Source organism: Scyliorhinus canicula, chromosome 9 (assembly GCF_902713615.1).
Source record: "Scyliorhinus canicula chromosome 9, sScyCan1.1, whole genome shotgun sequence".
NCBI lineage: Eukaryota > Metazoa > Chordata > Chondrichthyes > Carcharhiniformes > Scyliorhinidae > Scyliorhinus > Scyliorhinus canicula.
Window position 1 is genome coordinate 69,347,961 of NC_052154.1, and position 27,957 is coordinate 69,375,917.

At 44.7% G+C, this 27,957-nt stretch overlaps 1 protein-coding gene across 4 annotated transcripts in view; it reads left to right on the forward strand.

The window, feature by feature from the left end:
• The window catches only part of psme3ip1 (proteasome activator subunit 3 interacting protein 1), a 137,526-nt gene that overhangs the window by 63,787 nt on the left and 45,782 nt on the right, over positions 1 to 27,957 (forward strand). For all 4 annotated transcript variants that reach the window (XM_038806862.1, XM_038806865.1, XM_038806864.1 and 1 more), the window contains exon 3: positions 20,969 to 21,067. In XM_038806862.1, the coding sequence (XP_038662790.1) occupies positions 20,969 to 21,067 (99 nt within the window). The remainder of the gene's footprint in view (positions 1 to 20,968; positions 21,068 to 27,957) is intronic.

Here is a 27,957-nt window from a genome sequence, read left to right on the forward strand (position 1 = left end):
TTCTTTCTTTTCAGATAAAGTCTAATTCCCTGTAGAATGCTTCGATGGAACCTGCCTCCACCACGCTCTCAGGCAGTGCAACGTGCCATGCGACTCCGTTTCTTCCCAAATTGCAAAATTGGCGATGGGAATCAGTTGGGAATCACTTGGTGTCAGTTGGGAAAATAAGTTTTGATATAATTTCTGCCTGAACCCCCGTGGTATCCCAGACGGATACTTAGGCTGATTACACTATATATTGTGTTCAGCGCTGCTCTTAATTTAAAAAAAAAGTACCTTCCAAACAACCGACAAGTCCATTGAATTCTAGACTAGACACAGTGCTGGCTAATTTTATACAGTGTCTTGTGTAATCTGATGGACCTAAATTTGAGTCGAAGACTTTATAATGGGGTTTAGATGGTACTAATGGTTGGCCATGACACCATAATTACAACCATTATATATTTTGAGTCCTTCGTGTAGCATTTAAAAAAAAAAAGTGAAAATTCCAAGCAGCCGACCAAAACACCTGACCAATGAGGGGAAGACAGTGCATCCGGAGAGCACCAGCTTTGCCTGGTGTGAAAGACACCAACATAATACGCAAGATAGAAATAGAAATGACATTTGAAGAGGAGATAGGATTAGATTTCAGTGGGCCTCCATCAAAACGCTTTTTTTAAATGTATATTGGGATGCTATAGATTTCTAACATTTTCCATGTTTAATTTAGATTTCCATAAGTTTCAGATTTAAGCTCTAGTATATCAGTGTTTTGCACTCTGTCGCTGCGGGTTTCAAAGGCTTAAGGGTTTAAATGATCATATTGATTTTCAGTTATACTTTAAACTCCAAAGGAGGGTATGACTTGAAATGGGGCTGATCTGGGATTGACATTATTCTGAGCTCTGAAGGCTTGGAAGGTCTTCAGTGGCGAAACACGGTGGAGAAACAAACAGTAATTTGAAGTAAGGTAAGCGCTAATGATGCAAACCTTGACTTTTCTCTGGAACTACCTCCACAAAATGTGACAGCCATCTTGGTCCACAGTGTGTTTTTTTTTTCAATATAATTCTAGACCAGGGGTGGGCAAACTTTTCCGTGCAAGGGCCGCATTCAGAAATTCACAATTCACAAAGGGCCGCATAGTATATTAAGTAAAATAATTACTTCACCCGGTTATGATTGTGGGCGCCTCATATAGAACATAGAACAGTACAGCACAGAACAGGCCCTTCGGCCCTCGACGTTGTGCCAAGCAATGATCACCCTACTCAAGTCAACGTATCCACCCTATACCAGTAAGTAACCCAACAGCCCCCCCACCCATTAACCTTTAAAAAAAAATTTAAAAAAAAAAAAAAAATTTTTTTTAAAAAAAATGTTTTTTTTTTTTTAATGACTTGGTGGGCCGCAGAAATACCTTTGGCGGGCCGCATGCGGCCCGCGGGCCGTAGTTTGCCCACCCCTGTTCTAGACCATCAAAATAATCACGATGCTTTGGTTTGAAAAATAACGCAATCTAACAAGAATAATTCAGGAAACCTGCTGCAAACCATAAAAGAAATGGATTGACTAGAACAAAGTAGATCAGTTAACCATGGAACATAGAACATAACAGCGCAGTACAGGCCCTTCGGTCCTCGACGTTGCGCCGACGTGTGAAACCGCTCTAAAGCCCATCTACACTATTATAGAACATATGACATGCTAAACCTCGACACAAAAATTAGGGACTGCTACATCTTAGTGAAAAATGTTACTTAAATCTCAAGATTTAGGGACCAGAACTGGCTGGTGAACATTATCCTTTCAGTTCTGCTGGTGTTTCTTGTGTGATAACAGTGTAAGACTTCATTTTGAGATATCACAACCTCTTGATTTGTGCAAAATCTTTGAGTTGGTTGCCTGGGGCTCCTTTTTACGGTGAATCCTCTGGGATTAACGTACACAGGTAGTAAGGTTTAGGAGGACAAAGCTAAGTAATGTTGCCTCAATTTAATTCTGTAGTGGTCCAATTAATTACGTGTCTGTCCTAAAGGAATTAAAAAATCAGCTTGCGTTTAAAGTCATGTCCCAGTCCAACTCCGTTTCTTAAATTGTGTCTAAAACTATGCAGTTCAAGCATACAATGCTGAGCGATTGACTCAATTAAGCTTACGACTGCCAATTTTTCCTATTTTAGCAGACAGTTATTCACATTTGCGCTACTGTTCAAGTATTTAAAGGGAGAGGGAAATTTAGGGATACATTCTGCTGGTTAGCTGCGCAGCTGATAAGACTTTAAGAAAATTATAATTCTATATGAAGCTAAATTATAAAATAATAGTTTGGCAGAGATTGCAAATATTTATTACCTTTTGACAAGCTGGTTTAGTATATGTTTACTCTGAACATATTACAGTTTATTTGTTCAGTTGTTTGAAAATGAAGTTGGTTGTTTTGCCACTTTGAGTGTATGATGAAGGTCTGGCAGAGGCATTGAATGGATGCAGTAACCAAGCGGAAATTTTTACCAAGCGGTTTCCTGCCCATTATTGTGGAGGATGCTGAAAATCTGAAATAAAAACAAAGTGCTGGAAATACTGCATTGGTCTGGCAGCTGTCACAACACCCTGGACTCGTGCAAGGTCAATTCCAACCCCACCTGAACTAGAGGCACAACACAAGTGAATTCACCAATAATTCTTCGAAAAACATTCCAAGCCTTTAACCCTTGGCTGCGCGATAATTGTAGTCACCAAGTTTGTAAATGAAAGCACAATTACTATTTATAGCAAGAACTATAATGAAATATGCAACAAATAAAACTGGTTAACTATTACTTAATTCCCACTTTAACTTGCCCCCACCCTCTGTGTGTGTGTGTGTGTGTGTGTGTGTGTGTGTGACACATACACACGGCAGATAGACACAGAGAGGTTTCTGACACACCATCCTGCACAGCAAGCTTGCAGGTTGAAGTCTCTGTTTGTAGCCTGTAATGTTCTTCTCTGTCGAATCTTTCATTCAGGTCTCTGTAATTTCAAGAATACAGTACTCGCAGTTTTTAGCTGCCTTTCTGGAGAGAGAAAGAGAGAGAGATAGCACTCGCAGCAATCCTTCTGGAGGGATAGATAGCCAGTTCTTGACTCTGTGCTACCAGAATCAAAACTGAAACTCCTAGGTACTCTGAGGTACACTGGGGTAGGATCCAATGATCACCTGTTACCAGGCAGAATATGGCCGTTTGGGCCAATTAGTTGACCTCCAGCCAATCAATCAAACCCAGTCCACTCCATCTCTCTCTCTGGTGGCAGACAAACCTGCAGCCTCCTGTTCAAATCAGCTGAGACCACCAGAGTTCCTTCCTGTAACTTTGAATTCTGCTGCTTCCCTTATAGACACATGTCCATTAGTCATCAAAATAATCGTCAAAATAATAACATAAATAAAGGGGAGACAAGGGAATAATTAGGAAGGATCCTTACACAGCATCTGTGGATGGAGAGTGAAATAAAGTTTTAATGTTTTCAGAACTGAAAGAATGTAAAGATGTGATGGTCTGAGCTTCTGTGCAGGTGTACGACTCTGCACGTACCGGAATGCCAATGTTGCTATGCTGTGCCCAGCCTGTTAGGACCACTCTGTACATGATAATCTTTATTGTCACATGTAGGCTTACATTGACACTGCAATGAAGTCACTGTGAAAATCCCCTAATCGCCACATTCCAGCAGCTGTTCGGGTACACAGAGGGAGAATTTGGAATGTCCAATTCACCTAACAGCACGTCTTTTGGGACCTGTGGGAGAAAACCGGAGCACCCACGCAGACTAAGCACAGTGACCCAAGCCGGGAATCAAACCTGTGACCCTGGTGCTGTGAGGCAGCAATGCTAACCACTGTGCTACCATGCTGCCCATGTGCCAATTATATCATTTTGCATGGGCGTGCTGTCGGCAGAAGGATAGTAAATGTGTTTTTTCAAAATTAGGTTTTTTTAAACTCCTGCAACCCTTTGTGACTTCCGTGCTACTGCGATTCTGGCCTCTTACCATTCTTCATTGCTCAAAAATTGGCATCCTTGTTTTCAGCTGCTAAATCTCTCATGCCTAGAACTAACCTCCTTTGGATGGTTACAAATTTTTGCGTTTCACAGTTCTGCTCCGCGTGCATGTTAAAAAGATGCCGTCAACCAACTGTGACGATTTCAGCAGCACCTTCTTTCGTCCTGGCTGCTGCCTACTCTGTTGCTTCAAATGATATCACGAAGAAACAGACTCGAACTGTGCATGCACAGAGCGTGCATGACCTAGGCAGGAAATACCTAAATCAGAAGCCAGAATTGGGTCTACTTATTGCACCAGTGACAATATTGGAAGCAATTGATAACAAATGCATGATTTTGCAATGGACTTCTTTGTTTCACCTCAACTTGTGCGCTAAAGGTTAAATCAAAAATCAATTTTCTTTGGTGGATTTAAATTGAAGCAATGTAATATATTACCCTGGATTTAGCAGTCAGCAGCACAAGGAATGGCGCTCACCACTGACTTTGAAAAATTTTGGCCACAAAAGATTTAGCAGTCAGTTTGATTTCCCCCTTTATCAGACAAGACTTTGCAGCTTGGCACCATTTCTATGGAATCTGAGACACCTCGCAACTGTGAAGCCTTCAAGCAGACTGGAAGAATTTTCTTAGGCTGCAAATCAATAGGTGAAAACCGCTGACTCTTCACTTATTAATTATTTTCCAGAAAGTGAAATCAAGATTTGCACATGGACATCAGATTAAGGGAAAATCAGAACTTAAAATACTTTTTTATTCTTGTAAAAATAACATTTTGAAATATTGCCAGGGAATGCTACTACGCCCACAAAATCGTTTTTGAGGACCAGAGAGTTGGGCAGGTGTGGTTGTGACTTGGTGCACCGTATGCCCTGCAGTGATATTACGCTGTGGGTGGCCTTAAAAAGCTCAGCATGGGATTTCTGCCACTCCGTGGAACAAAGTCCTGCTCTTGAGCTGCCTGCTAATTTGATTAGGTGGGGGCTGGGTTTTGGAGACTGAAGTGGACAAAAGAGTGGGTGGTCCACAATCCACACGGGGCGCACCCCCACCCCCCCCCACCCCCCCACCAAAAAAGGAGTTGGCCAACGCCCTTCCAGCTTTTTCATCAGAACCTGACCACTCTTGTCCACCTTGCACAGCCCAACCTTTCATGGTGACAGAGGTGGAATTACGCCTTTAATTGCCTTTTTATTGGGTTGTCAAGGGCTTCAACAAGTCAAAGGACAGACCGGTAGGCTAGTGGGTGCATTACTCACCCACGTATTGTCGGTACGAGGTTGGACATGAATGTTCGAGTCATTTACTACATTAAAGGTGCTATATAAAAACCAATGATAATAGTGCAATATATATTTTTCATTCTTCTTTCCCCAAACACTTCTAAGTTGTGTTAATGGCATTAGAAAGGCAGCTCTCTGAGTAGTCTGTAAGCAAAACCTATGTTCATATATTTGCCATACATTGGATAGCATGCACAGAATTGGCATCTATCCCCAGTTTGTAGTTATTTAGCTCTCTAGTGGTCATGTGGAATAGGAAAAAATAACAAGTAACCACCAACAGAGCAAAGCACATTGTCTGAGTTTGTTTACATTTAGATAATACACTGTTTAAATGACACAGCAAGACACTGCATTAATATAGTACCCGAGACAATAGAATCAGTCCATTGGGATTACAATATCATCTTTGAAGCACATTTCTTAAACTCTGATTGTTGCATCTAAAAGTGATGAGGCTTTTGAAGACGCTCCTGTTTGGTTTGGCACACCATCCACATGTAATATTGCTCAAGCTCAAAGTGAAACTTAGTTCTTCTGTGAATTTTGGATTTCATACCAGAGCTAATCCCCATACAAGACATACTGATGATGAGCAGCAAGAGAGCATTATTTTTGTTACACTGAGATGGGAACTTAAGTTGGTGGTTTTCCATGTGTCTGCTGCTCATTTTCCTTGGTGGTGGTCACTGGTGGAGCTTTGGTGAGTTGTTGCAGTGAATCTTGCAAATGGTACACTCTGCTGTCACTGCACCGGTGGTGGAGGTAGTGAAAATTTAAGGTGGTGCATAGAGGCTATTCAAACCGGCTGCTTACTCTTGGATGGTGAGGAGTGTTGTTGGAGCTGCACTCATCCAGGTAAGTGGAGAATATTCCATACCTTCCTGACTTGTGCCTGACAGATTCTGGAGAGTCAGGAGGGGAGTTACTCGCTGCAGATTTCCTATCCCCTGAAAATCAGAAATACTGCTATGCAAAAAGTGATGGATAAATTCGATCTTAATGCAACTTTTTCATCCCAAATTCAGTGAGCTTCTATTTTAATGTAATGTGTTTGCATGTCTGCAGCCTTATACTAACCAAGCTCATTGCATGCCACTTAATTTTTCAGCAAAGTACTGTACATGTGAGTGTTAATAGGATTTCAACTTGAGGTTCCTTCGGATAAGGAGAATGTTTATGCAAAGTTTCTCATGCTGAGAATTTATTTATAGCACAGCTTCCAGTAAATTGAGTTGAGCATTTGAATATAAAGTCTGTGCGAAAATTGCTGTGTCCTCCCACAACATTATAATAACTATCTTTTTCCATCTTTTTAACATTTAACAAGATTGTTCGTGCACTGTACAGTTTTTCAATGTAAACACGCAGTTACTGACCAGAGAACAGTCAGAGCCACAGTTAGATGCAATTTTGGAGCTTGCAGTTGATTTAACATCATACCCTTCAGCAGACTGTTCCTTAAAATTTTAATTGTGTTATTTCTGTCAAGTATTTAATTGGGAATCTAGGTAAAATTACCTCCCTCCCGTACAGTGATGACTTTCCACTAGTCATCATACTTTCTCAGCTTCATTTGATAATTATTGAGACTATTTAAAAGTTACTTTCTCTGCTTCATTTGATAATTATTGAGACTATTTAGAACATAGAACATAGAACAGTACAGCACAGAACAGGCCCTTCGGCCCTCAATGTTGTGCCGAGCCATGATCACCCTACTCAAACCCACGAATCCACCCTATACCCATAACCCAACAACCCCCCCCCTTAACCTTACTTTTTATTAGGACACTACGGGCAATTTAGCATGGCCAATCCACCTAACCCGCACATCTTTGGACTGTGGGAGGAAACCGGAGCACCCGGAGGAAACCCACGCACACAGGGGGAGGACGTGCAGACTCCGCACAGACAGTGACCCAGCCGGGAATCGAACCTTTTGAGAGTTTTGAGAGTTGCAAACACAGGGCCTGGCAGAGGAGACACTTTTCACCCATTCAGATACTGTGTCCAGTCCTTCATAGATTTTTAAAAAGAAATGTTTTTATTCTCCATTTTCACATTTTCCTTCAAAATTTACACCCCACCCACAGACAGTAAACGGTAACAAATACAAAATCAATCCCCTTAACAATAACAACGATCCCATCCTCACACCACCTCAAACAACGGCCCACCTGTCAATGTATGCATCCAATAAAACAAACCCTCCCACGGTGGAAACAAAAAAACAAAGGAGAAAAAGAAAAAGTCCGGGACCGCCCATGGTCGCCATTGAGTGTCCCACCCCCACCCCACACTCAGCGTCATCCAACCTCTGAAAGAGTACCGTACATGATACCCAAGAGTTGTAAACTCCCCCCCCCCCTCCCCCCCCAAACTCCTCCCGTCCACTGCCTCTTGTAAAACTCCCCCCAACCTTCTTCAAAGAAGAAGAAAATACAGTCATGAGGTTACATCGGCACATGGCCATTTTTCAATTTCTCAGTTCTGCCACAGTCCTTCTGCCTTCGCAAACTCCTCCGCTGCTTCCGTCGTTCCAAAATACAAGTCCTTGAGCTTGTAAGTCACTCTCAGCTTCTCTGGATGCACAATGCCGCACTGCACCGTGCTAATGTACAGTGCCCTCTTCACCCGGTTGAAAGCAGCTCGCCAGCTCCACCATAAAGTCCTGGTATACATGTATACCAGCTCCAGCCCACTGCACCACCTGCTTCTGCTTGGCCCAGCACAGGACCTTCTCCTTCACACTGTACCTACGGAAGCACAGAGTCACTACCCTTAGCGGCTCACTCGCCTTTGGTACAGGCCTCCACGACCAATGATCCCAATCCAGTTCATATCGGGAGGGATCATCCCCCTCCCCTAATAGTTTTGCCAGCATCGCAGCAAAATACTCCCATGGATTCCACCACAGGGGTTGCCTATTTTAAGGTATCCTGAATGGGACTGCCCAGTCACAGATGCTGCTGCCCAAAGACACCTCTGTACCAACATAGATGCCTAACAGCCTTCGTGTATCTCTCATCTGTGTGCAGATTCTTGACGAGGGACTTCCAGATTTACAATCCTGTTCCCTTCACCAGTTGTCCATTGCAACAGGAATTGGTAAATGGGCCCTGATCGAAGTTTGCATGTAACTTTGTTTCATGTGTGTACCTTGGGCACCATCATTGCCCACGCATTCTTGACTGGTTGGCTTTGAGAATTTAGTGACATGTTTAGCACGATGACTGGGTCCTTCCTGCTGCTACCTTTTGCACGGTTTTTTGTTACCTGTTCTGCCTTCGAGGACCTTTTTGGACTGCATCTTGTCTGGCACTTCTGGGCAGAAATGACTCCACATTTGATAGACATCCAGTCTGTATCCACGATCCTGTAAACCTATCTTTTTATCAATAATCAACATGAAAACATGAATTGCCATGGTTTTCCAAATTTTATTCCTGTGTTTATATGTCATAATGTGCTGAGAAACTATTACCATAATCTTTTTGCACAAGTATTGATTAACAATAAAAAATGGTGGAAATACTTAGCTCAAGTGGCATCTGTGGAGAGAGGAAACAGTGTTAGAGTTTCAAATGTTCAGGGCATAGATGAAACTCTCCACAATTAAATCACCTACGAGCATCATACTCTATTCTCTTGCATGGTAACAGAATGGCTGGAGGACCATATCCAACATGAGGCAGCATAGCCAGGAAAGAAGAGAAGGAAAGGAGAACATTGGGGCTGTAAAACATCTGCAAATGTGTTCTGCATATAGTAACATTGTGCTGTTGTTATCACCTGAATGTATGACATTCAAATCATTAGGATTTTATTAATTGCCATTTCATGATAGTAAGGTTGGAAGATGCTGAAAATTCTGATTTCGATTAGTTGCGTATTTTTCTGCTGCTTATTATCTGCTGTTAGAAATGCTTTGTACTTCAGAAAACCTTTGGTTTTGTGTAATACTAGGGACCGGTAACTTTTGTCTAATGCGGACACAGTTTAAATCCCAGTTGCCCACTAGGAGAAAAAAAAGATGCAAGAGTCCACGGGTTTAAAAAATAAACTTTGCTGAGTCAGAAAAGTAAGCAATCTACATTATCTGCTTATACTGGAACATTCTGAATTAACATGAGGTAAATATTAGTTAACAGGCATACTATAGTCGACCACATCACACTACACATTAAATGGCAGATATGACCAGGATAGACCCCATAGATTTCTCAGCAACCCACCCAGATGTCAGTTATCACAGTGAATCACAATATCACTTTAAAATTCTGTCTCCCTCAGAGGGATTTCAACTCTTCACTTTCAAAGATTTGGTTTCTGAATTCACTCAAAACTCACTCAGACGTGGGCTGCCTTGATGACTGCTCATCTCCCAATGGTTCAACCTCTGTTCCTCAGAGTGTGTTGAATGGGATTCGCAACCCTGCAGTCCTGCCTCTATTTACAACACGCTTCCAACTCTTTTGCAGCCTGCTAACTTTATGAAGCTGGCACTGGCATGGTTTCTCCGTACTCCAGTCTCCCAACTACATCAAGCTATAAAAGCTATTCTGTGCCGTAGCCCTCGACAGCTTGAAACAAGTGACCTTCTGCCACCTTCTCAGCCCCCCAGGATTTCACAAAGTCCTAATTACCTGGAGCCTGCTAACAGTTTCCAGGGAATCCCTATGGGCTACAAACCACATGAGGTCCAACATGCAACCAATCCTTACTCGCAACAACACGCAGATAAATTGAAACCTAAGAACCTTCTTAAGCTCCACCCATCTCCACGAGGACATAGCCTTTTAGGATTCACTGCGTAAATTTAAAACTAATTTTGCACTAGCTTCCAAAACAACTAGATTGCACTTCTTCGCAAATAGTGTATCCATCACGTCCCCAGTTTTCCAGGGAAGTTGTCTCATTTGCTGTTTTATATGTTATTCTGCACCGATTCTATGAAACAAACATAGAACATAGAACAGTACAGCACAGAACAGGCCCTTCGGCCCTCGATGTTGTGCTGAGCAATGATCACCCTACTCAAACCCACGTATCCACCCTATACCTGTAACCCAACAACCCCCCCTAACCTTACTTTTTAGGATACTACGGGCAATTTAGCATGGCCAATCCACCTAACCCGCACATCTTTGGACTGTGGGAGGAAACCGGAGCACCCAGAGGAAACCCACGCACACACGGGGAGGACGTGCAGACTCTGCACAGACAGTGACCCAGCCAGGAATCGAACCTGGGACCCTGGAGCTGTGAAGCATTTATGCTAACCACCATGCTACCGTGCTGCTAAACATGGGTGAACGTCTGGGGTAGGATTCTCCGTACTTGAGACTAAGTGTTGATGCTGGTGCAGGATTCGTGGCCTTCCACGACAGCAAAACTGGGGCTGCATCTTGACCGAATCAGTGACTGTTGAGGGGCTGGCACTGGCGCCTCGTGGAACACTATCGATTCCAATGAGAAACTGTGCGGGATTTGCCGGATTTGTGATTGACACACGGGAGGCTGACTAGCTGCAGCCGCATATACACACTTCACTGCGAACACACACCATCCCAGCCAACAAGATGGCAGCAAGAAGCACGGCCCCACGATTTACGGCTGCACACTGGAGACCCTGCTGGACGCAGTGGAGGAGAGGCAGGCCACCCGGCCCGGGAAGGAGGCTGCCATACGCTGCAATTCGCTGTGCCTGGGCACAGGTGGCAGAGGCGGTCAGCACCACTAGCAACACCACCCGTACCAGCCAGCCGTGCCGTAAAAAACTGCATGTAGGCAACACTGGCACTACCCCCCCCCCACCCCCACCCGAGAGCAGCGTCGGAACCGATTCTCCGCCCAATCGTGTCGATTGTTTCCCGATTTCGGCGTCGGCTGATGGAGAATCACGTGGCTGAACTGCTGTTTTGTTTAGGTGTTCTGGCAATATCTAAAGTCTGCTGTTTTAGTTACATTCACAACAACAATCCTAAAACTAAATATTACCTCTTAAAATATTAACATGAACCACGAATTAGATTTTCGTCACAACCGTTAACTCATCTCAGTTGTTACATCATGAATCATTGATTTCAATCCAATTTTCAGCTTTTTTTGATGACCTTTTAGACAGCCACTTAGATTGAAAGGAGGCTTGTTCACTATCAACTGATGAGCACCAAATATCTGGTTATGTTGAGAATCAAAGTCGTCCAATGCAGTGTTCAATTAGCTATTAATTCTCTAATGTGAAATTGATTGAAAAATTGGTCATCGCTGATTGAAATTTAAAACTTCCGTGGCTGCAGGAGAACTATTTTAGTTTTGTCACATTGTTTTCCTGGTGAATATGGTTACTGGAAACAACAATCTGTTCCAGTCAAGTACAATTCTGTAGGTTGTCGTATAGTGGCACGTCTATAAAGGTGGCAGTGTGACTGCTGTATAGATTGTTTCACTGCAGATAGTAGGACCTGGCTCACTCACCTCACTCCCATTATTGGTTGATGCAGAGCGGAAATAGCTCAATTTTTCGTTCACTTCACTCACCCCAAGAATTTTTCAACTAAATTTTAGATGTGGAGGCCACTAACAGGAGTGCTCAGCATTGCAGGTCCTGAGATAATATCAAAGACAGACTCAAAAATGTTTTTTAAAAAAAACCTCATACACATTTTATCAAGTCACTGTGCATCATGTCACATCATACTTATGGAGTAATATATTGCTCTAATTTTTCAATGTAAACTAATGAATTTGTACACGGTTGATAAACAAATGATTCATAATGTAAAGGTAAATCTGAATGCCATTTGTGTTCTTCTGTGCTGCTTACAGCTGCTACAGACATTGTGTTCAATGCACACAGTCGTGCTGAACTATTTGAGTGTGGGACAAGGTGGCACACAACATGAACACGATCTAAGGTGAAGCAATAAAGATCATCAGGTTAGCGAATAGGGAGGAGTTGGGGAGCTGACACTCACAAGCCAAGTGTGAAGGAAAAGATAAGGGCAATTCAGAATCATCCTCCAAACATACACTGCATAGGTTCCACTTAATTCCTTGCATTAATCCTGAGTACTAGAAGGAATGTGACCAAAGGGGGAAAGTTGGGCAGGAAATTTGGTTCTCTATTCATCCATTGGGAAATATCAAAGATTAAGATTTTCAATCTCCTTGACCAGCCTCAGGCCTGTTATCCAGAGACTAGAATCCTTCTATGATGTACAATTTAGCATAGTAGCTATTGTTGATGGCAAGACGTTTTCCTCCGTGTGCTCCGATTTCCTCCCACTGTCCAAAGATGTGCAGGCCAAATGGATTAGCCATCAAAATTGCCTTTTGATGTTGAAAATATGCAGGTTAGGTGGGGTTACAGGGATGGGCGGGGGTGTGGGCCGTGATAGGGTATTCTTTCAGAGGGTCGCTGCAGACTCAATGGGCTGAATTGATCTCCTTCTGCACTGTAGGGATTCTGTGATTCTAAGATGCATTCCAGTATGTAATGAAGCACCCCAAAACAAACCTGCAGACTTAACCGTGAAACATATGTCACTCTTGAATAAGTAATGTGCAACCTCTGCACGATATTCAGGAAATGGCAGTCAACCCTGGACATCTCATTGAGGGAGGCCCACTCAGCGCAGTCATGCACTCCCAATAAAAGTGCTCCAATTGGCACAACCAGGAAAATGAAAGAGAATAACAGCCACTCTTAAATTTCACAATTGGAGGTTCACCCTACTCAGTTTGTGCTCTGACCACTCAACACTCAACAAGTTCTCTTGCCAGTGCTATCCAAGAATGGTTGTTTGGCAGTATAGAATTTGAGTGTTGCTGAATAGTAAGGGGAACAATTTACCCTGTATGAGATGAGAATGTTGATTGATTAATTGGCAAGTGGATTCTGATTGGTGGAGGCATTACCATAAAGAATGGACCGGTGTTGATGTGATGCTAGGTTTGTAGGTTGTCTGTCCCAAAGACTGACGGGAGGATCCTATCAAACCGAACATGGCTGTTCCTAACAGGCAGAGTAGTGATTGTACCCGACTAGCCCGTGCTGGAAAAACCTGAAACAGCGTGTCCAATATTAGATATGATTTCGCTGTGAGACAACATTTGCTAGACAATCCCTGAGTGTGCTAAGAATTAAGTACAGTGACAACCAATTTAAGATTATCGGTGGGGCTCACAGTATGGCTTACTTGCGCATGCTAGAAGCTCCATAAATTATTGCACATGGCTGTCCTTTGCAGACCCAAAGGGATACACACACTGCCTTTTTCAACTAAACAAAACCATTCCCTGGTTCATTCCCCAGGGCATTGCCTTGACCAATCAGTCAACCTGCCTGGTTTGAGTTTATACAAACCCAGCAGTTCACAGTCCGTTATCAGTTAATTGGTGCATTCTCCATGGCAATACCTACCCGTCAAATTCCATTTACTAACCAGTCAGCACTTTCCTCTCATCACATGCAGCATAAATTGTTGTTCCCGTTACAATTTGACATTCTTTCGAATTGCCCTGATGACTGCAAGATGAAAAACTTCTACAACATACGTCTTTTTTCAACAATATTATCCAAGAATTTGTACTAAACGGTACATACTGAAAACAATGTATGAAGTACGAAGTACTTTTTAAAATTCTTTCATGGGATGTGGACATCACTGGCAAATCCAGCATTTGTTGCCCATCCCTAATTGCCCTTCAACTGAGCGTTTCAGGGGACAGTTGAGAGTCAAACCACATTTCTATGGATCTAGAGTTATATGTAGACCAGAGCAGTAAGGTAGGCATGTTCCCTTCCCTAAAGCACATTAATAAGCCAGTTGTGTATTTATGACAAGCAGTGATTGTTTAATGGTTAGCATTACTGAGACTAGCTTCATTAATTGAATTTAAATATCATCAGCTGCTGTGGTGGAATTGGAACTATTGATCGCTGAGTATTAGACATCTGGATTACTTGTCCAGCAGCATTACCACCATGCCTTCAGCTTTACTGTTTTGGGCGAGGATACCAAAACTTTGAAACAAGTTCTGTCTATGATAGTCTGGAAATAAAAATATTTGTTTTATGATTGTGGTGGGTGACTTGCGCTATACCTGCTGGGTTCCACAATGCCTCCTTGTATTTCGAGTCGGAACATCTCCTGGAACTGTGATCTTGAGAGGGAAGGGAGCGTTATGCCCTGTAATGTACAGTGTATTATTCTGCTGCTAAAGTGGAGATTGCATCTTTTTCAGGTCAAAAAGTCTTTTTGATGTGAGTTTGTCTTGGGTGAATTGAAGTTAAATTTTTTTGATGAGGGGACTTTGAAAATTGGCAAATACTGGAGTTTCAGTCTGCATTATAAATCAAGCTTACCTGTAGCTATTTAAAGATGGCTTTGCATCACCAATAACGTGTGGTGATCAAATGTGAACCAATAGTACTCTTTGAAGACTGATCACTGCCATCCATGTATAATGGTAATCTGCAGCGAACTTAGAAGAAAAATGGGCTTTTGCTCCCTGCTCAAAAGTAGCCATTTTAAGCCATAAATGTAGCACTAGCAGCAGAAATGAACATTGTCAATAGAATGATACAAAGCCAAGGGAAAACTGATAGAATAATACCTATTACTTTGTATTAGCAGGATGAAATCAAGATGGCATGATAAAAATGCAATCTTTTAGCTATAAAATTTTTCTACTACTATCTGTGTTGCTTTCTGATATTGCACTTACAGACTCTTGTTCTTCCTTAGCACGGGGGCAGCATGGTAGCATTGTGGTTAGCACAGTTGCTTCACAGCTCCAGGGTCCCAGGTTCAATTCCAGCTTGGGTCACTGTCTGTACGGAGTCTGCACATTTTCCCCGTGTCTGCGTGGGTTTCCTCCGGGTGCTCCCGTTTCCTCCCACAGTCCAAACGTTGTGCAGGTTAGGTGGATTGGCCATGATAAATTGCCCTGTGTTCAAAAAGGTTAGATGGGCTTACTGGGTTACGGGGATAGGGTTGAGGTGTGGGCTTAAGTAGGGTATTCCTTCCAAGGGCCGGTGTAAACTCGATGGGCCGCATGGCCTCCTGCATTGTAAATTCTATGACTCTTTCAAAATTATCTTTCCAAATAATTTGCATTTATGCAGTGAGATACCCATTTTCAATACACAGTCAGTGTGATGTATACAAAGGGGTTGTTAACTGTGCAGAACCCCACCGGGCAGCACGGTGGCTGTGTGGTTAGCACTGCTGCGTCATGGTGCTGAGGTCTCAGGTTTGATTCCGGCTCAGGGTCACTGTCCGTGTGGAATTTTCACATTCTTCCCATGTTTGTGTGGGTTTCACCCCTACAACCCAAAAGATGTGCAGGGTAGGTGGCTTGGCCACGCTAAATTGCCCCTTAATTGGAAAAAATGAATTGGGCACTCTAAATTTTTTTTAACATCTGTTCAGAACCCCTTAGACTGTAAACTCATTCTTAACTGTATATACTACATGTGTTGAAGCATCTTAAAATGCAAAATGACCCATGTAAACAATTTGAACGTCATTGTACGCTTTGAAGCGAAAATATTGAAATGTCTGTAATTTTCTCATTGTTGCACCTCGGAGTGCATTTTGATCTCTGTAGAAAACGTGAATATAATTGCGTTTTCCTATTGTGACAATTTGAAAGGTTTCATTTAGATATTTTATGAATAAAATATATTTTTTGCAAAAACAAATATTATATCTGGGGATTTGAGCATACTTGTTTGACAATAGTCAACAGCATCCTTCACTTTTGTTTTAAGTAAGGCCTGAATTTTGCGTTGGTAATGATAGTGAAACTGTCAGTATTTGCCATCATTACTCCTCTTGAAATTGAAAGCTACTTCTGGAGGCAGTTCTTGAGCAATTCAATGCAAATATCCAGAAGGTGCTGTCAGTGATTCTACACTTCTCCAGTGGGTGTGCTATGACCTCCCCCACAGTGCCCACACCTGTCCTCCACCTCCTCAAAAAACCTGCTTATCCGGGCCACAGTCATATGAGCCCTGTGGACCATATTGAATTGGATCAGGCCCACTCTCCGAGCCTGTCCAAGTCCTCCTGAAGCCTGTCTGTTTCCTCAATACTACCTGCTCCTCTACAGATCTTTGTATCATCTGCAAACTTAGCAACCGTGCCTTCAGTTCCTTCCTCCAGATCATTAATGTAGATTGTGAAATTGTTCTCCTGGTGCTCTGGCATCCCACTGGTGTCTTCCACCGTGTAGACTGATGCAAAGTAACTATTCAGTTCGTCTACCATTTATTTGTTTCCTATTATTACTTCTCCAGCCACATTTTCCAGTGGTCCAATGTCTATTTTTGCCTCTCTCTTACCTTTTCTACATTGAAAAAAACTCTTCCTATCTTCCTTTATATTACTAGCTAGCTTGCACTCACACTTCATCTTCTACCCCCTTATTGCTTTTTTAGTTGTCCTCTGCTCTCTTTTAAAGGCTTCCCAATCCTCTGACTTCCCACTAACCCTCTCCACTTTGTATGCTTTTTCTTTAGCTTTTATGCTGCCCTTGACTTCCTCGTCAGCCATGGATGCCTTGTCCTCCCTTAGCATGTTTCCTCCTCCTTGGGATGAATTTCTGTTGTGCCTCCCGAATAACGCCCAAAAATTCCTGCCATTGCTGTTCCACTGTCTTCCCTGCTAGGCTCCTTTTCCAATCAACTCTGGCCAGCTCCTCCCTCATGTCTTTGCAGTTACCCGTATTAAATTGTAATACTGTTACATCTGATTCCAGCTTCTCCCTCTCAAACGGTGTAAATTCTATCATATTATGGTAATTTCGGGCGGCACGGCGGCACAGTGGTTAGCATTGCTGCCTACGGCGCTGAGGACCCGGGTTCGAATCCCGGCCTTGGGTCACTGTCTGTGAGGAGTTTGCACATTTTCCCCGTGTCTGCGTGGGTTTCGCCCCCACAACCCAAAAGATGTGCTGGGTAGGTGGATTGGCCACACTAAATTGCCCCTTAATTAGAAAAAATGAATTGGATATTCTAAATTTAAAAAAAAAAATTATGGTAATTTCCCGACCAAATAAAACCTGAGATCACCGCATTCATCTTCCTGAAAAACGCCTTGGGGATAAAAATTAGGAGACACTGAAATACCATAAAAATAATCTTTATTGTCACAAGTAGGTTTACATTAACACTGCAATGAAGTTAGTGTGAAAAGCCCCTAGTCGCCACATTCCGGTGCCTTTTCGGGTACACAGAGAATTCAGAATTGTCAACTGGTATGGGAATTGGACCCGCGCTGCTGACCTTGTTCAGGATCACAAACCAACTGTCTAGCCCACTGAGCTGAACCAGCCCCTCAAACCACAATCTCGGGAGGACTGTCATTTTAAGTCTGTACCCTCCCCGCCAGTGACAGCGGGAGTATGTCCAACCTTCGGAAGTCCCCTTTCATCTATTAGTCTACCCAAATTCATTTTTGTGAAGCTGAGGCCATTCCTGTGCCACTTGAATACCCAGTTAGCTAAAGCTCCCTCCCACTGCCTTGAATGGCTTCTCCCCTTCGGGAACTCCAGGACCCCCTGAAATCGTCTCATCCCCTCCTCCCCGGCTGGGGCTTCCGATTTATACAGCACACTATAAAAATCTCAAAACACACTATTCATCCCCGGCGGGTCCAAAACCACTTTCCCACCTGCGTCTCTCACATTCCCAATGTCTCTCGCTGCCTCCTGCTTCCTCAACTGATGCGCCAGCATCCTACTAGCTTTCTCCCTGTATTCATAGACACCACCCCCCTCCTCAGCTTACCACCGCCGCCTTAACTGTGGACAGAAGCCCAAATTCCAGTTGCAGCCTCTGACATTCTTTCAAAAGCCCATCCTCCGGAGTCTCTGCCTATCTCCTGTCCACCTACAGGATTTCTCCAAACCTTTCTAACTCCACCTGTTCCGCCTTCTCCTTGTGCGCCCGAATAGAAATAAATTTCCCTCTAACTGCCTCAGCGCCTCAACACCTCATCTGTATCATTGATCTTTATATATCCCCGCATGGCCTCCCTCACCAGCTCACATGTCGTCTCCTCCGCTAGCAGCCCCACACCCAGCCTCCATTGCGGGCGCTGGGCCCTTCCTTTACTCACTCGCAAGTCCATCCAGTGCGAGGCGTGGTCTGACACCACTATTGCTGAATATTCAGCATCTACCACCTCCGCCAGCAGCGTTTTGTCCATCACAAAGAAGTCTATCTGGGAATACACCTCATGCACATGGGAGTAGAATGAAAATTCCTTACCCCATGGCCTCCTGAATCACCACGGCTCCCCCCCCCCTTCCTCCTCACTAACAGCGCCGACATTCCCCTCAGTTTCCCACTAACCATAACATATATCCTTCCCCCTTCCCCTGGTCCACCTCTATATTCCCCACCTGCATATTGACCAAAATAGCCACCCCTTCATTTTAAAGTCTAACCCCGAATGAAACACATGCCCAACCCATCCCTTCCTTAACCTAATGTGATTTCCCCACCTTCAAATGTGTCTCCTGCAGCATGGCCACATCCGCCTTCAGTTGCTTCAAGTGCACGAACACACAAGCCCTTTTGACTGACCCATTCAGTCCCTGAACGTTCCACATGACCAGCCTGGTTGGGAGGCACCCTGCTTCTCGCCAATCAGCCATAGCCTCTCCTAGGCCAGTCTTCGGCCCATGCCCCCCCACCTCCCTGGGCCCACCTTTTGGCATCCACCGTCATCAACCCTCCTCCACCTTCACTTTAAAGGCCCCACCCCTGTCAGCAGTACTATTTTCTCCCGCCCGATCCCCCAACTCCCCCACTGACCTTCAGCTCACCCCACACTATGCTTCTGTGAACTAGCCCGCTGAGCTAGCCTGGCAGCCCCCGCCCCTGGACCCTAGCATCCTACCCCCTGCGGATTCCCCCCCCCCCCCCCATTCAAACAACCTTGCAAACAATTGAAAGATGAAAGAAAAGAAATAACCAACCCCTCCCCAAGCCCAAACACAGGAACCAGCCCCCATCCCTTAACAAAGAACGATAAACAAACCTGAAGCCAAAAAAGAGAAAAAAAGGACATGGCCTCGAACACCGAAACCAAATTTTTTTTTGCAGTACAGTAACTTCACATCTCCTCCACCAAAGTTCAAAGTCCTCCTTCTCCTGCCAGTCCGTTGTCTCTCATGAACACCACTACCTCTTCCACCAAAATACAGCTCCCGGCCCCCATAGGTCACCTATGGGCAAGCGGGGTACAGTAGCCCAAACTTTACGCTCTTGTACAGGCCTGCCTTGACCTTGCTGAAGCTCGCCCTCCTCTTCGCCAGCTCTGCACCCAGGTCCTGGTATACACCAATCTTGTCACCTTCCCAGGCTCAACGCCTTGTCTGCCTGGCCCCACCTCATGATACGCTCCTTATCAAGTAAAACCCCCCCCCCCCCCCCCCCCCCCCCCCCCCCCACCAATGGCTGGTCAAACGCACTTTCCCCAAGCAGCTTGCCAAGCATCTTCCCCACGTACGCACCAGCATCTGCTCCTTTGCACCCCTCCGGCAGATCCACAATCCGAATGTTCTGTCTGTGTGACCGGTTCTCCAGATCCTCTACCTTCTCCTGCAGTCGTTTCTGCTGGTCCCGCATCAGTCTTCCCTCCGCTGCCATCGAGGTGAACTGATCTTCATGCTCCCCCGCCAGCTCCTCCAACCTTCGGATCGCCTGCCCCTGGGCTAACAGTCTCGTCTCAACGTGGTCAACCACCGCCTTGATCGAGTCCATCGCCTGGGCCAGGTCCTCCAAACTTTCCTTCCGTTGCTGGGTTAACTTCTCGTTTCAAGAGGCTCACCAGCCTCTTTCGAGCACTGAGCCGGCAGGGCCGGACCCTGCCTCTCCGCGTGCGTTGCCAGCACCACACCAGCTCCGACCAACTGATTTCCTCTTTTTTGGACACTTTTGGTGCGCAGCTCCATAAACTAGGTGGTTAATCTCCTCTGCACCCACTCCTACACCTTTTTCCTTCACAATTTCAACTGCAAACCGGGGAAAAGGCCACAAAAAGACCGCCACGAGTGGGAGTTACCGCATGTGTGACCACTCACTCCATGGCTGCCACCGGAAGTCCGCCATTTCTTTCCATTACGATGAGCGATGATATTTATCTTGTACAATAATACCATGTGAGTGTCCCAATTATTTAGATCACTCGTTGTAAACTTAATTAAGAGAAAGATAACCGACACTGCCTGGTTTGCTGTCTGTGTCGTTATTTCAATGTGATTGCCTGCTCACCGTGGTTGATCACATTACTACTGCTGCATTCCTGGAGACCACCTTGATTTGGTGCCAGAAGCAAACTGATGTCTGGAAAAGGGAAGTCAATGCCATAGTGATCACTAGGGCATGATTGCTTGGCCACTGAATGAAAATCCAGCTCAAAATCGAATAATTCTTTGAATCCAGAATGTCATTTTACTGCTTTATATAACGTTGATTGGGAATTTGCAAAATCTAAATCTGTATACTTGAAAATTGAAATGTCTTTTTCAGTGCTTAAACAATTAAAAGACAAATAGATATATTGGAAAAGAGTCTCAAGCTGTCAGCATTTACTATGGCATTAATATTTCCTTTTGTTTCTTACAGAGTGTCCTGAGCAGGTTTATGATCCTCGATCATTATTTGAAAGGCTTCAAGAGCAGAAAGATAAGAAACAAGCTGATTTTGAAGAGCAGTTTAAATTCAGTAAGATGACACTTTAATTTCCTGTATATTGGCTCATTGGGACTTGTACTTAAAAAATGTACAATATGCCAACTGCTGTAACCCGACTCTCAATATAAATGGAAATAGGAGCTGGAATAGACCACATGGCTTCTTGAGCTGCCCTACCATTCAATTGAACCATGGTTGATCTTCTGCCTAAATTCCACCTTCGCTCCTGTTCCCCATATTCCTTGAATCCTTGATTAATCAAAAATCTATCAATCCTGAGGCAGCACGGTGGCACAGTTGTTAGCACTGCTGCCTCACAGCGCTGAGGTCCCAGGTTCGATCCTGGCTCTGGGTCATTGTCCGTTTGCATGGGTTTTGCCCCCACAACACAAAGATGTGCAGGATATGTGGATTGTCTACTCTAAATTGCCCTTTAATTAGAAAAAATTAATTGGGTACTCTAAATTTAAAAAAAAGAAAAAAACTATCGATCTCAGCCTTGAATATACTCAGTAAGAAGTCTTACAATACCAGGTTAAAGTCCAACAAGTTTGTTTCAAATCACTAGCTTTCGGAGCACTGCTCCTTCCTCCTTCCTTACCTGAGGAAGGCGCAGTGCTCTGAAAGCTAGTGATTCGAAACAAACCTGTTGGACTTTAACCTGGTGTTGTAAGACTTCTTACTGTGCTCACCCCAGTCCAACGCCGGCATCTCCACATCTTGAATATACTCAGCAATGAAACATCCAAAACTCCTCTGGGGTTGAGAATTACAAAGATTTATTGCCCTCTCGGTGAATAAATCTATTCTCCTCTCTGTCCTAAATAATTGATCCCTTAGCCTGAGACTGTGTGTGTGTGTTACAAATTGTGATCACATTCAAATTTCCTTACGTGGGGATGGTTTAGCACAGTGTGCTAAACAGCTGGCTTGTAATGCAGAACAATGCCAGCAGCGCAGGTACAATTCCCATACTGACCTCCCCGAACAGGCGCTGGAATCTGGCGACTAGGGGCTTTTCAGAGTAACTTCATTGAAGCCTACTTGTGACAATAAGTGATTATTATTATTGGTTAATCTCTTATTAGGGGAGAAAAACCTTCTAATCCGATCCAAAGAATAATAGAGCACAGGAACAGGTTCTTCAGCCCTCCAAGCCTGCGGTGATCTCATGTCCTATCTAAACCAACCGCCTGTACCATTCTATACCCAGTCTGTTCATGTGCCTATCCAGATAAGTCTTAAAGGTCGCTATCATATCTGCCACAGCCACCTCACTTGGCAATGCATTTCAGGCCACCACCCACCACCCTCTGTAAAAGGCTTCTCCCACACATCTGCACTGAACCTTTCCCCCCTCATCTTGAACTTGTGCTCCCTTGTAATTGTAATTTCTGCCCTGGGAAAAAGCCTTCAACTGTTCATCCTGTCTATACCCCTAATAATTTTATAAACTTCAGGTTGCCCCTCAACCTCCCTAGGGAGAATAATCCTAGTTTATTCAATCTCCCCTCACAGCTAATACCCTCCACACCAGGCAACATCCTGGTAAACCTTTTCTGTACTCTCTGCAAAGTCTCCACGTCCTTCTGGTAGTGTGGTGACCAGAATTGGACACACTATTCCAAATGTGGCCTAGCCAACGTTCAAGCTTTTAATGCTTGATTACCCGTCTGATGAAGGCAAGCATCCCATATATTTTCTTTACCATCATTTCCACCTGTGCTGCCACTTTAAGGATCTGTGGACCTGCACGCCCAGATCTCTGTGTCTGTATGCTCCTGATGGTTCTGCCATTTATTTTATAGCTCCCACCTGAATTGGATCTACCAAAATGCATCGCCTCAAATTTGTCCGGGTTAAATTCCATCCGCCATTTCTCTGCCCAATTTTGCGGGCTATCTATATCTTGTTGTATTCTCTGACAATCTTCATCACTATCCGTAACTCCTGCAGTCTTAGTATCATCCGCAACTTGCTAATCAGACCGCTATGTTTTCTTCCAAGTCATTTATATGTATGAGAGAGAGCAGAAGTCCCAGTACTGCGGAACACCACTAGTTACAGACTTCCATTCGGAAAAACACCCTTCCACTGCTAACCTCTGTCTTCTATGCCTGTCAGTTCTGGGTCCATCCAGCTCGTTCACCCCTGACCCCATGTGATCTAATCTTTTGGACCAGCCTGCCATGAGGGACCTTATCAAATGCTTTACTAAAGTCCATGCAGACAACATCCACAGCCCTTCCCTCGTCAATAATTTTTGTCACCTCCTCAAAAAACTTCAGTTAAATTCGTGAGACATGACCTGCCTTGTCCCATATCAAAGATGGCCAATTTGTATATTAGCCTTTTTAAATTGTCAATCAAACTGTGAACTCAAAAACCCCCTGCTGGGATAATTGTAGCTTTTAAAACATGCATAATGACAATAATAGCTTTTGGGGAAATGTCAACAAAGAGCTCTATTGAAACTGCATGATGAGATGCCAGTGTTTTTTCTAAAGGACCCACCAGAAAGATTTTTGTCCAACTCTCACTAACACCTGAAGCCTGTTTTTATTTATAGTGGGGCATTTAAAAAACTTCAGATCATATACAGTTATCTAGGACTTCAAGAGCATTTACAGCTGCCCATTATTTTGTGACTCTCAACAGTGCAAATTAGGCCATGGTAACAGCCAAAATTAGGTTTGTTTGAACTTCGCATTGAATTGAAATGGCCCTGCCGAGTCCAGGTTTCCCTCTTGTGCGAACCATGCCCACTCCTTTTTCCTACTGGCAAAAATTGGATCTGCTGGAAATGAGGGGGGGACTAACTTGTCTACTTTTGCAATGTTTTGGCAGTCAAACTTATCAGGAGCTCAGCCACCAGATGGCACTGTTAAACAAAACTGCAGATAGTGCCTTCCCTTTGGTCAGTGATTTTAGAGAGCCGTCTTGGCAAATGTTCAGACACTTTGAATTTAGAAAATGGTCAAGCACTGTGTAAATGCAATTTTGCTTTTAGAGGGAGGTTGGAAATGAAGCAATAGTTAACAAGGAAGAACAGGAGAGAACCATCAACAATATGGAACCAGGAAGGGACGTTTGGTGCTCAGATGCATCCCCATCTCTTCAAATCTGCATCATCATAGCCTCCTCAAAAGAAACACATCTTGATTTCTCCTTCCTTGCAAACTACTTTTCCCACCTCCAACTTCCCTTTCCTCACCAAGATCGTCGAGCGTGCTCCCTCCCCCCCCCCCCAAAATCTTACCCCCAACTTGCTCGGAATTCCATGTCCGAATCCCATCAATCATGTGTCTGCCCTGCCACAGTACTGAAATTGCTCTTATCAAAGTCACAAATTACATCTAACATGACTGTGATGACAGCAAACTATCCCTCCTTAACCTTCTTGATCTGCCTGCAGCCTTTTCCCATTCATATCTATCCATTTGTACCCAGAGATACAAACACTTGCAAACTCTGGTCCCACAATGTTACCTGTACCATCCCTCTTTCCACCGCCATGATATTGCCTGTCTCTGCCCTGCCTCAGCTCATCTACTGAAACCCTCCATAGAATCCCTACAGTGCAGAAGAAGACCATTTGGCCCATCGAGTTTGCACCGACCCTCTGAACCAGCGCCTTACCTTGGCCCACTCCTGTGGCCTATCCCTACCTAACTTGTATAATTTTAGACGCTAAGTAACAATTTAGTATGACCAATCCACCTAACCTGCACATCTTTGGACTGTGGAAGGAAACTGGAGCACCCAGAAGAAACCCACACACAGGGGGAGAAGGTGCAAATTCCACACCATCACCCAAGACTGGAATCAAACCAGGTCCCTGGCGTTGCGAGGCAGCAGTGCTAGCCACTGTGCCACCTTGCCTCATTCATTCCTTTGTGACCTCTAGACATAGTTATTCCAACACATTGCTGGCTAAACTCTTGTGTCCGCCCTCTGTAAATTTAGGTCTTCCAAAATTTTGTTCTTTATGTTCTAACTTGCACCAAGTTCCGTTTACATATCACCCTTGTTCTTCCTGACTTACGTCGGTTAAGTAACACTTCAATTTTCAAATATCATTATTGTTTTGAAATCTCCACTTGGTCTCACCCCTCCTTGTCTGTCATTTCCTCCAGCCCCACAACCCTTCGAAATATGTGTTCTTTCAATTCTGGCCTCTTGAGCATCCCTTTTTAAAAAAAAAAAATATTTTGTTTTTACAGTTTTTCTTGCTTTTAAAAAAAAATTTAGAGTCCCAATTATTTATTTCCAATTCAGGGCAAATTATAGCCAATTTGTCTACCCTGCACATCTTTGGGTTGTGGGGGTGAGACCCACGCAGACACTGGGAAAATATGTAAACTCCACATGGACAGTGACCCGGGTCCTCAGTGGCGTGAGGCAGCAGTGCTAACCACTGCGCCGCCGTGCTGCCCTCTCTACAGCATCCCTGATTTTAATTGCTCCACCACTGGTGACTCTAGCTTCAGCTGCCAAGGCCCTTGGGTCTTGATTTCCATCCCTAAGCCTTGCCGCCTCTCTTCCCCTTTCTTTCTTTAGACACTGCTAAAAACTACTATTTTGCCAAGTGTTTTGGTCCTATAATCCTAATATCTCATATGTGGCTTGGTGCCAAACATTTGCTTTATAATCTTTTTTTTAAGAAGGTATTTTATTCCAAACACATGTAACAACAGCAACATACAAAATACGCAGTCCATACAATCACAGTCCATAGTTTTTACAATTTTCCCTCTTTTAATTCCCTCACTTCCCCCGACCCCCACTCCACCCCCCCTCCCTGTGACAAACATTTCCTCAAATAGCATCATGAACAACTCCCACCGCAAGTCAAAGTCCTCCGCTGACCCCCCTCAACTCACACTCAATCTTCTCCAACCAGAGAATGTTGTAGAAATCCACCAGCCAGGCTGCTAACCCTGGCGGTGTATCCAACCTCCAATTTAACAGGATCCTTCGCCGGGCAATTAGAGAGGTGAAGGCCACGACATCGGCCCCCTTCTCCTCCAGAAGCTCTGGCACTTCCGATACCCCAAAGATCGCCACCATTGTGTCTGGCTTGACCTCCAACCCCACTATCTTAGATAGCCTCCCAAACACCGCCTCCCAGTATTTCTCCCGCTTCTCACAATCCCAGAACATGTGAGCATGATTCGCTGGCCCTGCTCACATTTCTCACACCCATTGACCACCCCCTGAAAGAACCCACTCATCCTCATTTGGGTCATGTGTACCCTATGCACCACCTTGAACTGAATAAAGCTCTTCCTCGCGCAGGAGGAGGTTGAGTTCACCTGCCATATTGCCTCACAGCACAGCCGATAACCTATTTCCCCCCCCCCCCCAATTCCTCCCATTTATTCTTGATCCTCACCATTTGCACCTCCCCCCACCACTGTATATATCTCCAATCCTGTCCTCTCCCAACTCACCCGGGAGCAGGAGTTGCTCTAACAGTGTTTATTCCGGCAGCTTGGGAAACCCCCTCCACTCTTTCTGAGCAAAGTCCCGCACCTGCATATATCTAAACTCGCTGCGCCTCGGCAGCTCAAACCTCTCCCGCAACTTGTCCAGCCCTGGAACAAGCCTCAACCCCCTTCCAGTCCTGCCTCGCTCCATTTCCCATACATCCCATCCATCTCCCCTGGCTTGAACCTGTGGTTCCCACACAGTGGAGTCAGCACCGACATCCTCTTCAACTTGAAATGCCTCCTCAACTGGTTCCGTCAATTGCACCACCGAACTCCCTGTGTACTTCCTCAGAGCTAACGACAGTGGAGCCGCTGCCATGGCCCTCAGACTGGATCCTCTACAGGGCTCCTCTTCCATCCTGACCCTCACCCCATTGCTGCACCTTCCCCACATCCACCACCCAATAATAGTGCAGCAATTCGGGAGCGCCAACCTCCCTTTCTGCCTCTGCAACAGAGCCCACTTTACCCTCGGCACATTCCCTGCCCATATGAACTATTGAGACAAATGTCGCTAACTCCGGAAGAAGGGCTTGGGGAGAAAGATCGTGAGGGTCTGGAAAACATTCCGGAACCTTGGCAGCATGTTTGTCTTTACCGCCTGCACTCCCTGCCTGCGTCAAGTACAAAGTGTCCGTCCTCTTAAAACACCCCTTGACCTCATCCACTATCCCTCCTCCACTAATGCTGTCAAATTCCACCTGTGCATCGTAGCCCACTCTCGCGTCACCTGAATCCCCAAATACCTAAACCTTTCACAAGCCACCTTATAAACGGCAATTCCCCCAAACTGGCCTCCCACCCCGCCACATTCACCAGAAACACCTCGCTCTTCCCAACATTCAACTTATAGCTCGAGAAGACCCCAAGTCTCTTGAACAGTCTCATGATCCTGCCCATACTCTCCAATGGGTCCAACACAAACAACAACAGGTCATCCACAAACGGCACCCGGTGCTCCCTGCTCCCCCTCACAATCCCTTGCCATACCGCAGACCCCCAAAGAGCCATCGCCTAGGGTTCAATCGCCAGTGCGAATAACAATGGACACCCCTGCCTCGTTCTGTGCAATCCAAAACCTGGTGAACTCATCTTGTTGATGTGCATACTTGTCATCTGGGATACATTCAACAGACGCACCCACGCCACAAACTTCGGCCCAAACTCAAACCTTCCCAGCATTTCAAATCAATACTCCACCCGATCGAAGGCCTTCTCCACATCCATAGAAACAATAACCTCTGGTGTCCATCCCCCTGATGGAGTCATAACCACATTTAACAGCCTCCTGATATTGCTAGAGAGCTGCCTGCCCTTTACTTGTTTGATCCTCAGAAACCCCCCCAGGCACACACCCCACCATCCTCCCCGCCAACACCTTCACCAATACTTTCATGTCCGAATTCAACAATAAAATGGGCCTGTACG